The sequence below is a fragment of the Prinia subflava genome, chromosome 2 (genome assembly GCF_021018805.1).
Source record: "Prinia subflava isolate CZ2003 ecotype Zambia chromosome 2, Cam_Psub_1.2, whole genome shotgun sequence".
Classification (NCBI taxonomy): domain Eukaryota; kingdom Metazoa; phylum Chordata; class Aves; order Passeriformes; family Cisticolidae; genus Prinia; species Prinia subflava.
The window spans coordinates 100,244,908-100,259,548 of NC_086248.1; the positions used below are offsets into that span (position 1 = coordinate 100,244,908).

Sequence of the window (14,641 nt, forward strand, 5' to 3'; positions counted from 1 at the left end):
GTTTAATGGAGGTAAATACTATGATATTTACTATAACAAGTTCATCTTTTCCTATACATATATTTATAAAATGAAGAGTTAAGGTAGTTAGTAAAAATACTGTAATACACCCTTCTCTAGCACTTTTTCTTTTTTCATATTCAATTTTTTTAAATAATCTAATTTATGCAGTGTTCAGACTTTTTAATTGACTGAATTTGTGATCTCCTTTACATTTGTCCTATGTGAGGGCTTGCATACAATATACATCACAGTAGGCATTATAAACTGACACATAGATGTTTTACAATATATTATAAAAACAACTTTCTTATATTACCACCAAGAATCTTCATGTATGTTAATACTGTGATTTTTTATATAGTTCATATAATACACAATGTACATTTTACATACACATGTACACACAGTACATTTTTCTTATAACTGTATAAAAACTATGGTTGTGTCACACTTTATCTTAAGTGGGAAAAGGAAGTACAATTGATTTGACTGAGGAAAACTGTTGACAAAATCTGGCTTTGGGGTTTGCCATTAACAATTCAAAGAGCTAGTTAGCATATTTATCTTTCTAGCCCTTGGTTTCTATCTGTTCTAGTCATTGAAAATTTGTCAACAAGGTGGATTCAGCCAAGTGTAAATTATTTTTCATGTTCAGTGATAGACACATCTCTCTGCCTGTGGTTGAAGCTTCAAAACGCAAACCTTCCAACTTGCCACAGCAATCCCATGGGTGGTCTTGGTAAAAATGTTTAATGCACTTATGTCATGGGTTGACACACATTAATGGCCATCAAATTGAGAAATAGAAATATTTTAAGAACAACAAAATCTAACAGATAAAATTAATTCAAAGTAATTTACGGGGGGTTTTGTTTGTTTGTTTGCTTGTTTTTTGTTTCCCCCAATAGGTACCTGAAAGTTGGGGAATTCAATCCCATAAATCTGAAAAACAACAAATGCAAGTGCCTCACTTCTCAGGACAGATTTTCCAGAACGTGCTGTCTTACCACTGGACATATACCAGCTATCTTTGGGATTGAGAGTGGTGGTGACTAACACTTCCTAAATTACTTCTGCTCCTGTGTCCTGAACACTTTGGACCTGATGTCTCAGGGGACTTCCAGGATATACACATCCCATTGCAGGGTGAGATGGGTGCAGAACTTTCAGCTCTGTAGGGATGGAGACAGTCCTGGCTGAACACAGCAGCAGAGGTGGCAGCAGCTTGAGGCATGCAAGGGTTTTCTAGGAGGCACCTAAATTCACTAGTGACCTAAATCATCTCTTAGGTGGCAGAACACTTTTTTGGACATCTGATTCAATGATCTGCAAACAAAAGACTGACAGATGGGTCAGACATGAGGACTTGAAGTAAACAAGTGAGATGGAAGGTTAAGCAGAAAGGTTGGAAGGGAACATCTCATTCCGTGCTGTTAGAGATTTCCTTCTGCAGGCAGAGGACTTTTGAGCAGGCAGTTCTCTGGGACCCTGGCAGCACATCTGGTTTGACCAGTTTGTTGTGTCAGGTGATTTTGGTGTTGGAAAAAACTCACTCTCTACCAAAAAGGACAATAGCTTATAAATTGTTGGTAGCTTTATTAAATCCACCAGTCGCTGAGTTGTGCCAGTGGTTTAAAAGGTGAACTCACACACCAGGCCTGTGGCAATATTTCTTTGAAGTACAGAAAATTCATTTAGGAAATGACATAATTTCAAAAGAAGCTATGGAATGCATAATGGAATTAAGGCATACGTTCACTCTGAAGGGATATTGCAGGGATGGAATTGCTAAAACCATTCAGAAAAGCAGAATCTAATTTTCTGAACTCAGTGGCAAACTAATACATATTTTTGCACTCCTGAAAGAAATATGCAAAATTCCCATTTTATATTTTTCTGTAGCTTTAGTGTCTGTTTCTATGTACTAAGAATAGAACTTATATTGCTAACTAAAAGTAGTAGGTAAAGAACAAAAAAGTTCCACTTGTCCAAATTTACTGTAGGCTCAACAAAAGAGACAGACTTTATCCACCAGGAAGCTTTATCTCATGAAATTTAAGGAACTCTCCTTGGATTTTTACCATGTCAGTTTGCGCATTTAAAAAAATTGATACCAAATTCATTAAGACTCCCACTTGAAATAGATTTTATAGGGTCATTTACACATTTTTCTGTCCAGAGAAGAATGGCACTTGAGAGAAGGGAGAACACATAAAGTTGAACATAAACACAAAATCCAGAATTATGTGAATAAGTTAGATATTCAGGGACAGAAAATGTATTCAAATTATTCCATAAACCATAGCAAAAATAACATGGGATCAAATGACAGCTGGAAAAATAGCTAGAGATTGACACCCCTGAATTAGAAATACACTTCTTCTAATTCTGTTCTCACTTAAATTTCATGGTATTCCAGATGAGTCAATAAAGACATGAAATTGTGAGATAAAACATATTTGTCTGTTACTGATTTCAGATAGAAAGTTTCATGTCAATACTAATCTAAGGGGTAAGGAAAAATAGAGAAGATTAGTATTAAAAAGTTTCATAATTTAGCCTTGAATTAACCAACTCAAAATGTCTGCTTTAAAATTGGAATTACTAAGCTAATGTCTCAGCATTAACTAATGCCTGAGAGTTATGAAGATATAAAGAACTTAATTGAAATGAATTGCTAGTTAATTATCATTAACTAAAATATATCAGAAGTAAAAAAACACATGCAAAAATATCTTGCCACTGGAGAAGTAAGGAACCTATATTTAACATTCTGAAGTTAACTGATATTCTCAGATCAATCTCTGTGCTTTAGGGCAGGCACATGCCTATCTCCATAATACCAAAACCCACAGCCTTTATGTAAGGAAGGGTCAAGCAAGATCAATTAGAAGCAGGTAAAATATAGTCTCTTGATATATGGAGCGTAAATATCGAAAAAACCCTGCAGGATTGGCACAGAACTTTCACTATGATATATGTATATATTAAAAAAAAAATCCCCAAACAAACAAAACCAGCATATTTAATACCTTCACATCCTCTTTCTATTTGTCCATTGCAGAAGAGAGCATCTGAGATGAGATCGGGGAGCCGTCCATTCAAGTCAACTGATGCAAGGCAGCCTTGGAATCCCTCCTTTGCGTGCACCAGTTTGGGCAAGGATTTAAACATTTCTTTGGCCACTCCTCCAATATACAAATCACCTGTTGAGAAGAAATAAATATTAGATACAAAAAAACCCCAGCAGAACCTTTAACTCACTTAATCTTTTGGCCTTTTTGTGCTGAATGATAGATCCTTCCAAAAAATATTCTTTGAAATAAATGTAGAAGAAAACAAACACTGATAACGTGTATGATACTACAGCATTGCAGGACTCTATTTTTTCAAATGTAAACGTACACTTCAAATTTGTGTGGCTGATTGCTTAGAAATACTTGGGCATGCTTTCAATATGCCAGCTCATGTGCTCGGGAAACATGCATCTATTTCAGAGAGGAGGATTAAATCACAGAATCCCCACCTAGAAACTCATCTAGCACTAATGCAATTGTTCATCTTTTTGTTGAACATAATTGTTCATATAATTGTTATCAAATTTGTTCATACAATTTGTTCATATAATTGTTCAGTATTCAGGGAAGCTGACCACAGACCATGCCAGTGATGGATACAGCACAGTGAGATAAAAGGCAATAGAGGAAGCACCAAGATCCACCCAAAGTCCGTGGATCCAGAATCATCCATTCAGAAGCACACCAAGAAATTAAAGATGGAGGGACACATGAAAGGAGAAGCTTAGAGATATCATTGTTAAACAGCAAAATGACCACCTACCCCCACTGAAACTCGTGTGGGAGCAAGGGGAGTTAGGTCCCTTTTAAACAGCAATATGAACACTGAGCAAATGGAATTGTGTTTTTGAAAATAGTTCTAATGACACATACCTATAACAAACAGCTTGCTCTGATAAACCTCAGGCAGCTTACTCAGGACTGAAAATCGGTGCTTTTCTCCCTTCAAGTAATTCCTAGATCTGCAACAGACTTACTTTGAAAGGACATAACTTTAACTTTCCTCTTCAACACCGAAGGGAGGATACTTTTTGTTTTAAAACAATTCAGGCTCTATATTTCTTACATGTGTGGGGTGTGTCTGGCAGACAGAATGTCGCCTTTCAATCCAACATAACCATAAGAATCTCCCTAAGTGTGCCTCAAGTGTCAAGTTGCAGGTTTAACCAGGTTCTTTCCCTACCTACTGCTGAGGACATGCAGCAGAAAAGAACCTGGCTCCTGCTTGGTCAGAGAAGGGAATCAGGCACAGCACAGCCTCTGTTTAGGCATTAAATTCTTATTGATTATATATTTTTTTGCTAGCACAAATTTTCAGCAGTTTATCTGAATATACATTCTAATCTACATTGTGCTTTCCAGAACAATCCCTAGTCTGGCTGATTTTGGAGCCTAGGCCAGGTGCTCTAGTACCAAAGAGTGATTTCTGCATCACCTCAAATGTAAGACGGTTGATTTCCTGTGTTTGCTGAGTTTTACAGTGACAGCATGTACTACTGCCACTACCCCATGTGGCTGATTTTCATCTCCTTCTGATTGGTGTAAATCACAGATACACCTTTTACTGGTTCTCCTGGCATATTTCTTGTTTGAAAGGGACTGCAAACTAGTGCTGTTTGAATGGTTTACGGTTTACCTGTGAGGAAATAGCCTGAAACAATAAATGTGTGTAAGACTGAGAAAAATCTTTAGTAACCACATATCATCCCTAAAATTCAACTGCATCTGAATTAGTGAAATAGACAGAAAATGGAACATGCTTAGGAAAACACTTATTTACATATAGAATTTATAAGCAAACCAACCAAAAGTCTTAGCAACCTTTGTAGCATCGTATACTAAGACTTTATCCATTCTATGTAGATAATTTGGAAAATTTGGAAATTTGCTTTCCTCTACAGCTCTGAGGTACAATATAAATATCACAAGCATGAGATTAAATGTAACAGATTAAAATATGGTGATCCATCTGTTACCACAAATGGGATCTAATTCATTCACAGCAGAAAGATTCCTGCATTTTTCAATATGCTGAACTGAAAACAAAGTTAAAACACTTGTATAATGATAAAGGCTCTTCATCTTTTTCTGTGATGGAACATCTAGAAAGCAAAACCTTTCCAGGTTTCCTGAAGCTTTGTGCCTTCAGTCACTGCCAGCTCAGAATAGAGAGATAATTCATCTCAGCTGATCCCAGTAGACTTAAAAGAGGGAAACCATCCCAAAGAATAGTATTAAGAAAATGACTTCTAGGATAAAAAAGTAAAACTTATCTATTGCACATGACATGTGCAACCTCTTTTTAAAAATATACTGCCCAAACAACCCCTTTTATTCTGTGATTAGTTACATCTTCAAAACCACAACCTTTTGTATTGATTCCCCTGCTAATTCCTGATATCCATCTCTCAAACATATTGAGACTGCTATATACAGTCATGCAGCTGCTGCCAGTTATGATGGATGGCTAGCAGAAGTCCAGGTCAGTGTGCCAACATATAAGCTGGAACTCAGAATATTTGCTCCTGAAAATATATACTGGAATATTGCCAATTAGGTATCATATGCAGTGAAGTACAAAATATTGAGTACATGTATATGTATATGACATATAATATTCCTCCTGTGTATTTAGAGTACCTTAAGAGTGTTGATAATTAGACTGATCATTTTATACTAATAAAGATACAATTTTTACAAAAAACATGTTCTGGGTAATAATTTGTTGATGTTCAAAATAACTTTGAGTTTTGCTTTTAAAAATGAAACGTGCATGTAATTCACACCTAATGCACAAATACATATCTTATGCATTGAGTAGCCATACTGACTATTATACTTCACCTTTCATAAAGTATATAAAAGTATTTTTATGACTACGAGTTAATCTTCCCAGATTTAATATCAAGTGTTTAATACCATATGTTTTGAGTTTGTTGCTGCTGGCATGAAAAGCACTTTCTTTCAGATACAAAATTTTGCTAAGGGATAAGCTCTAGAATTAAAACTCAGATTTCAATTTTTATTTCAAAGTTAGTTAACTTTTTTCAATTGGTAATTTTTCTTATCTGCCATCACAAAATTTTTGCACTGTTACTTTTATTTCAGTTAATCCCATCCTACTTTCATGTTCATCTCAATGAAGAAGTAGTTTCCAACCAAACTCAATCCATTAGACTTTCAGACAAGACAGTATTGGAGGAAATACTGTTAATTAAATTTTTATCTCAAACATGCAATGGCAGAGAGTCAGAAAAGTTAAAAGATTATCCCTGTTCTACTAAAAGAGACCAGGGGAATCAACACAGTGCAATAAAAATTCCCAGGTTTTCTCTTTCTTAATTCTTACATAAGAACAGCTTCACTAGTGGAAATTTTACTCCAGAGCAAATCCCTTCTTGTGTAGCTGCCTACTTACAGGTGTGAATTACATGCAATTTATTTCATGAAGTAAGGTACCACAGTTCATCAGATCAATAATACAAGATTATGCCACTGTGTAAACTGGCTGGAGCCTAAATGCAACACTAATGCTGCACTGCTACCCATTGAAAATGTGCAACCATAATTTCTGGAACTAAAATTCAGATGTTGCCTTCCTTGTACATATTCTCTTCTAAAGTTCAGTTTGATTTTTAAATGCATTCCAGAAAAAGTCTCATTTTTCTCATAGTAATCCTGGGTTTTTTTTAGTTTTAAAGGAAAATAGCCAATTTACATAAAATAGATGTCAATTGCGATACGCAAAGTTGCATGTAGTAAGGAGATAGGTAAGGTAATGGAGAGATCCAAGATTTCCTTCTGATCACTGGAAAAGCTTCAAATAAAGCAGTTTATCTGAGAGCAGATCTCTCAATTCCTTCTTGTAGTAGGAGTCAGTGCACAGATTTTTTTTTTTTTTTTTTTTTTTTTTTTTTTTTTTTTTTTTTTTTTTTCTTTTCTTTTTGGTGGGAGTATTGGTTCCTCTCTTTGTTTTTCTGAGGAAAAAAAGAAGAAAAATTATGCTTCATGCATGTTCTCAGTGGCAGGTTCATGGCAGGCCAGAAGAATCAGCTGTAAGGCAGCACTTTCACCTGCCCATGGCAATGATGGTACCACTCAGTCATGCAGTAAGCACTGATAAAGAGAAGATTTTAGTGGGTTTAATTTGCATCTCATACAGGTACTGCAGATCCTCAGTTATTCCAATTGAGTCTTTCCTATTTACACCTATTTATCTCTTTTCTGACTTAGAGCTGATTTCTGCTTTAATAACAAGTAAATTTAACACAAACAAATTGCTAGCTAATAAATTAACCCGAGTTCTCAATGTATTCATTATTGGAATCACACTTATGCAAAAGCGCACAGAACACCACACAACAGTGAGTCACACACAACTGTTGGTAAAACAAATGCCAAGTCCTCCTGTAATAGCTCATCTTTTTTTATCCCAAGCCTCTGCTTTTCTTCAAAATAAGAACTTTGCAAATGCTAAATCAAAGAAATGTAAAACAAAGACTGAAGATGCTGTTCTATTTTCTGACAAACAGAAGCTATTAAGAGTTATTATCTGGCCCTAGTGACATTGCTGATAGGTCACTTCACAGACTCATCTCCTTTCCTACATTCCTGAGAATTCTTACATGATATATGCTGGTGGACAAAAACTATTAACTTCATTTAACAGCTACCATTGTCTTAAAACATCAGTAAAGAGGGAACTGTTTTCCATGTGTTTATAATGGTAACAGCTGAATAGGAATAGTACTCAGGTGTGACTGCTGCACCTGGACCTCTTAACCAAACCAGCAGCAGTTTGGTACAGGAGATTTGTGACATCAGGGAACAAGTAGTTTAGCCAGGATATAGTTAGACTTCTTTACTCTCCTAAATCTGTGTGTTTTGTGTACATATCTGGTGCTCATTTCTTGAACACCTTTGCTGGCAAAAAATGAAAACCATTCATTCAAATAGGGTTCCATGTACGACCAAAAAAAAAAAAAAAAAAAGAGGAAATACAACAGGAAGGAATCATGGCTTACTTCTTCGTAATCCACAAATACAAGACAGTATCTCTGGAATATTTTTATATGCCTAAACAAAACATCTTCAAATCCATCATTCTCTCCAAGAGCAGACATTCTCTCCCACAATCTCTTGTTTTGCAGCTATTCTTGTTCAGCTGTTCTCCTAATTTCTCTTTCATTTTGGAAGAAGTTGCTTTGTCATGTTTCCAATGTCACATTGTACTAAATCACTACCATGGCTAGGAATAACAGTGCTTCTGTGGTGTACCACAGCAGTGTTACTCCCCAGGAAGGATATGGATAGCCCTGGCATACCATGGTGGATTCTGAAAACACAGCAGGCATCTCCACAATTCCTCTATATGACACACGGAAATACAAAGGAACATCTGGCTGTGGTGAAGCCAAGGTGTCAGGCACACTTTTCTCCAAATATGTTACTTCAAAATGATCAAGCATAAAACAGCTTCTTCCCTCAGGCAGGCAAAGACAAAGAAGGACTGCAAAGACTGAGAAATGCCATAGGGAAAGTCTAATCTCGAAAGAAAAAAAGTCTTCACTTTATTCCAGTCCCTCCTTAAACAGATGAGCTGCTGTTACCAGATCAGTGGAAATTGCTTCATAGTATCTTAATAATTGCACTACAAAGTACATGGTGGAACTCATCCTAAGACAACCCACACAATTCCAACTGATGGTATTTTTAAGGCAACTGAATTGTGAAAATAAATTACTCTACACAAGCTGAATATGCACTGACTAAAAGAACAGACACCACCCTGGTCGGGAGTCAACGGCTGCTGTCTCAAATGAAAACATCAGGTAGGCATTCAGATGTCTTTGACATTCACTGAAATATGGGAGCCTACTTGGCCTTGATCACCTTCTCACCTCCCCAGTGTACATCACCCACCTTCTGCACATTTACTTTGTGCAATAGGCAGAGCACAGTGGAGATTTTTCTTTCGCATTTCAGCACACACTTAAGGAATTGGGCCCAAACAGTAGATGAGTGGTCATTCCAGAGTCTCTCCACACCTTCATCAATCCTGAGTAAACATTTGTTCTTTGTTCCACATCCAGAAAGTGTTTGGTCTTTAAAAAAATGTTGATGAGACATAATTGCTCTTTTTTTCTTCATAAACCAAGAAGACCACTGTGATCATAGCCCATTAATAAACTGAAGAACAGTTGACAAAGGCTTAAATACTGCATCCACACAGCTTCTGCAGCACATACGCTCCAGCATATGGCTTTTCAAACCCCCTTTGCAGCAGAGAATATGCACTTTGCTGTGCATTCACAGGCCTGCTTGGTGCTAGAGCAAAGCTTGACTGAATTTTGTCTACCACTTGCAAGGAAGGGCACTTGAGTGAAGACATGAAAATGTAAACTTAGTGTTTTATGTCCACTTACTCACTTCAAAGAGTCCCTGTATCTTCAGTATTGATTTGTGGTTGATGTCTTTTGGTTTTGATTATTTTTGTTGTTGTTGTTGTTGTTTTTTTATTATTATTTTAAGAAAAATAGTATTTTGAAATATTTTTCCTATTGGAGTGATGAAATCTATCACTTTTAGACCCTCTCTCAGTCAAGGAGGGAAAGGGTGGCTAGTTTACTTGTCCAGGCTCTGCTGAGTTATCTTTCCTTTCAAATACTTCAGGCAAGAGACTGTTTTATGATGTGACAGGTGGTGGCTTTCATCTTTTATATTTCCTATACTGATAACCAAGCAAGGCAAAATGTTTACAGGCAAATAAAAAAAAAAAAAAAAAAAAAAAAAAGAGATTTCCTAGGTTAGCAGGTCATTCTTTTGGGAAGAAATATAGAAACTGATCTTTTCACCCCAATTCTACGCTGCTTTCAGTGTCTTGCCTCAATACCCCATTAAATGTATTGTGAAAAAAAAAAAAAAAAGAAATCACTAGCACTGAAATGCTGACATTGCGGGTTTTCTTCAGGCACCCTTATTGGCGCATAGTACATATTGTAGTTGTTTGTCAAGAGAATTGAACTTTGAAGATATTCCTTCCCTTGAGTGACACTTGACTGTTCTTTTTACAATTTCATTGTAGCACTGCCCTGTAGTCCACACTGACAGAAAAAAAACAAAGGCGAGGAGAATTTACAGTTGATGGGTGCTCCAGGAACAGCATCTTAGAGTTTTCATTTGCCACCAATTTCCATGGCAGTCTACAGCAGAGATACAGGTGCTACTCCACTTCCAGTCTCCTGATTCCATCACACAACACAACTACACTGAAGACTTTCCACAGCTCAACAAATATTCTTCTGCCAAGAAACTTTTCCTTATTCTCTGCTGGATGTGCTGTCCACTTCTGCATGCACCTCTTGGTGCTCAGATTCCATTCTTGTTACAATTTTTGACTCAGTTTAATGCTCCTCAGGGATTACACAAATGTGCCTATGTTTCACAGGGAAGTAAATTTGTGTCATAGGAAGTGTGTGAGAAACAGCAACAACACCACAATGTCCTCAGGAGATAAGTATTGAATAGACAAGAGGACATACTCAAAATTAAATGCTCACATTTGAAGAGTTTTCCAGGTTAAAATCCACCATTTCCCCAACAATTCAGTTCTCCAAAAACATTTTTTGCCTCACAAAAAACAGTTACACAAAAGTTTTTAACAATTTCCTGGCATAAAAATCCTCAGATTCCCAGCCACTCTGTTTCTCTCTGCTTATTTTTACCCCTGCTAAAGACTAGATGGAGAGCACTGGCATTGAAAAAGATTAAACAGATGTAAAACCAAAGCAGTCTGCTTGTGCAATGGACTGTGAGGAAGGTTGGTGATGCATGTTAAATGGTAAATAATGAAATCTAACTGCCATATAAACGTGCATGGTAATCTATCTCCCACATAATGCTAGGCCAATTACTTTCTATGAGTGGGATGGCTGTGGTGGAGAGGTGAAGCACATCAAATGTCCTTCATTTCTTTCCTGTTCTGACCATTTCTGGAGATTGTATACACCTCAAAAATAGACAAAATCTAATGAAGCTGGCATTTGCATGGCATAATATATTTGGATCTCCCTTCTTCCTGCTATATTTTTTCAGTCTTTGCTTTATCAGCCAACACATGCTCTAGCAGAGCTTGCTTTCAAAATAGTGAGGAATTCCTCTTTTCAACAGACCTCCTAGACCTCAGAGATCATCTTCAAAACTCTTCCTTTGGATAGCGTTCCACATAAAGCTACCAAACAGCTGAGATGCTAAATGTTCTCATTTTGAGTGTAGGCTTGTAGAGAGTAATTTCTATATGACACAACTTTTGATCAAGACAGTCACACTCAGGCTCTGAGGATATTCCACAAAGCTGCCCTTTTGCAAAAAAGACCTCTCAGTTAAAACACCAAGGTTAATGAGGGTTCACAGCAGCAAATTTTAAAGCAAATTTAGGATGTCCTTCTTCACTCTGTGTATCTGTGGGGGTGGGGGGGCTAGGATGCAGTGGATGCATATTTATACTAAATACAGAGAGGTTTTGGTAAGTTTTAAGAGCATCTATGGTTCCTGTATTATTCTTAACAGAACTTTTACTTGGTGCTCCAGAAAGGCTTGAATGAAATTCCACTATTAGCAGCAGCAATAACCTGTGTGTCAAACAGCTGTAGGAATGGAGGCAAATCTATCCAGTCATATATGTATGAAAGACTGAGAAGAAAATGGGAGAAGAGGCAGAAAACAAGAACCCTTCTCACCATGCAGTGATCTGGCAGACTACTGCATTGTTGTTGACTTCACACTGCAAACTCTAGAATGTCGTTATTTTATCTAGAACTACTGGGATAGATTTTCAATTTTTACCTCATCTTATAATTTTGGCAATTTGGATACAATACAATTTCTGAAGGCTTAGCACTATTAAAATTATTTTTACAGCCTGGTAGACAGCACTGCTGTTTAGAAGCAGCACGTGAAAAGTGGTAAAAAAAGGAAGATAAAGGAGTTCCCGTTAGACCAGGGTGTCCAATGATGTATTGTTATCTACTCCCAGAACTTTGTCACATAGGAAGTTCCAAAGAGTTCTCAGTTTTAAGTTCCTTGTTTTTCCTCTGCACAGAGTCTGCTTTTCTACACTATAAGGAAGACAACAGCTGCATTTGCCATTGTCTACTCCAATAGGTCACACTGGGAAGATCTATTTGCTGTTGACAGTATTTGGAACTCTTTACTTGGAACAGAACATTACTTCTGCATGAAGAATTCACAGCCCACTGGCAAGGTCATTATATTTAGCTCACACATGATTATTTGAGAAATTTAAGCATTAATATTTGCTCATTTGTACAATGTTTCTGTGCTCCTTAAAGCTTTGTTTCTCTAGTAATAACAATATAAAGGATTACTGCTGTTGATGGAGACCTTGCAACGTAGAGTAAAATTAAAATAATGAGGTAACAATAATAACTGCCTCAGTATAAAACAACAGAGAGAAATATTACATGAAATTGAAACAATTTCAATTTCCACTGCTGAAGTAAGAAATCCTTGTTATGATCAAGACTAATTTAGCTCAGCATGAATAACCTACTTTGACAGGCAAATGAAACATCAATAGATTAAGGGACTGTTACAGATCATCAATGAATATGCCAGACTAGTAGATCTACTGATAATTTAGTTAATTGCATTCAAAGTTTACAAGGATAAATTAATTGCCAAGTAAATCTTTATGCACATTGAGGATCTATAATTTGGTGCATTTGTAAAACCACTGAGGTGATACCAAAAACTAATATCGCTACTTCTCTTTCAGGTGCTTCAGTCTAGTCTGTTTTCACAGTATTGGACAAAACAACAAATGAAAAAGCACACATAGATAGAAGCAGCAGTCCTATCTCAAAAGAATAAAGGAAGCCAGGGGCCAGTGAAGAGATACAGAAATAAAACAGACAACAAGAGATCTAGACAGGTTATTTTTGTCCAAGTAAGCTGATTCTGATGTGCGCTCCAATATGAATAGCATTTTTTGAGGCTGCAGTGATATAATGGCACAGGAATAACATATGACTTACAGTGGACTCTAAAACTGACATTTGGGAAGGCCATATGAAAGATGATGACAGTGAGACAAGTTGAAATGATGAATGTCAGTTCAAAAAAGCAGGTCTTGATACATGAAATGATGCACAGGCAGTAAAAACCCATAAATGTTGAGCTGTGTAGGATTTTTTTTTTCAGAATGGTGATTTCCTTCTGAAAAGTTTGCCCAGCATCAAGATTAGGATGAATGCAGATCATGTTAGAGGATACAAGATAGCTGTGAATATATTCTGTGATCTGGAAAGATTAAAATTGGATTGGATATTGAAGTACTGAAACTAGAAACCCATATAAAAGTTTGTAATTACTTATTGTTCAGTCTAAAATAACTGCAGCAGTCTTTACCTTCTTGTTTGGTAAGAATACAATATTTCAATTTTTTATTTCAATTTATAAACAATTAAAATGCTGAAATATTTTAATTCTCTGACGGGTATTCCAAGAGAATTCTGATGTGATTTTTTTCAGGATTTTTTTATGCTTGCTGTTTAAAAAAGCATGTGAAAGCTTTGGGGATTAAAATATTGCCTATATATGTAGGAGAGAAGCAAGAGGAAGATCAGTCCGTAATAGGTAAGTGGATGTGCTTGAGGATGTCCTCCTCCTCAGAAGCAGATCATGCATCTTCAAGTACTTATAAAATAAAATAATTTCTGACAGAACTACAATTTCTCATACCACATGGAAAAAAATGTGGAGAGGGAAGAGACGTTATAGACATTGTAAAACTCACAGTCTGAGAAAGGGAGACATTTCTTCGACAACAAAGAGGAACAAGGATCACAAAATGGTTTGTGTTGGAAGGTACCTTAAAGATCATCAGTTCCAACCCCTTTGCCATGGGCTCAGAGCTCCATCCAACCTGGCCTTAAACATTTCCAGGAATGGGACACCCACAACTGCTCTGGATAACCTGTGCCAGTGCCTCAACACCCTCACAGTAAAGAATTTCTTTCTAATATCTAACCTAAATCTACTCTTTCAGTTTGAAGCCACTCCCCCTTAACCCCCACTACAGGCCTTTATACAAAAAGTCCCTCTCCACCTTTCTTCCAGGCTTCCTTAGGAACTGGAAGTCAAAAGTAGGTTACCCTAAAGCCTTCTCTTTTCCAGACTGAACAATCCCAACCCTCTCAGCCTTTCCTTAAAACAGAGGTGTTCCATCCCTCAGATCATCTTGGTGGCCTCCTCTGGACTGGCTCCAATAGGTCCTTGTCCCCCATGTGCTGGGAGCCACGAGCTGGATGCAATATTCCACATGGGGTCCCCGCAGGGCAGATCAGAGGGGCAGAATCCCCTCATCCCCTGCTGCCCACTGTGCTCCAGATGCAGCCCAGCACACACTTGGCTCTGTGGGCTGCCAGCACTTGTGACCAGGTTATGCCCAATCTCTCATCCACCAGCACGCCCAAGTCCTTCTGGGCAGGGCTGCTCTCCATCTGTCCCAGCCTGTGTTCACACTGGGGGTTGCCCCATCC

At 37.2% G+C, this 14,641-nt stretch overlaps 1 protein-coding gene across 1 annotated transcript in view; it reads right to left on the minus strand.

Annotated features, from left to right (window-relative positions):
• Positions 1-14,641, minus strand: part of NRXN1 (neurexin 1) — a 460,909-nt gene that overhangs the window by 340,817 nt on the left and 105,451 nt on the right. The window contains exon 9 of the mRNA XM_063391213.1: positions 3,036-3,209. Within this exon, the coding sequence (XP_063247283.1) occupies positions 3,036-3,209 (174 nt within the window). The remainder of the gene's footprint in view (positions 1-3,035; positions 3,210-14,641) is intronic.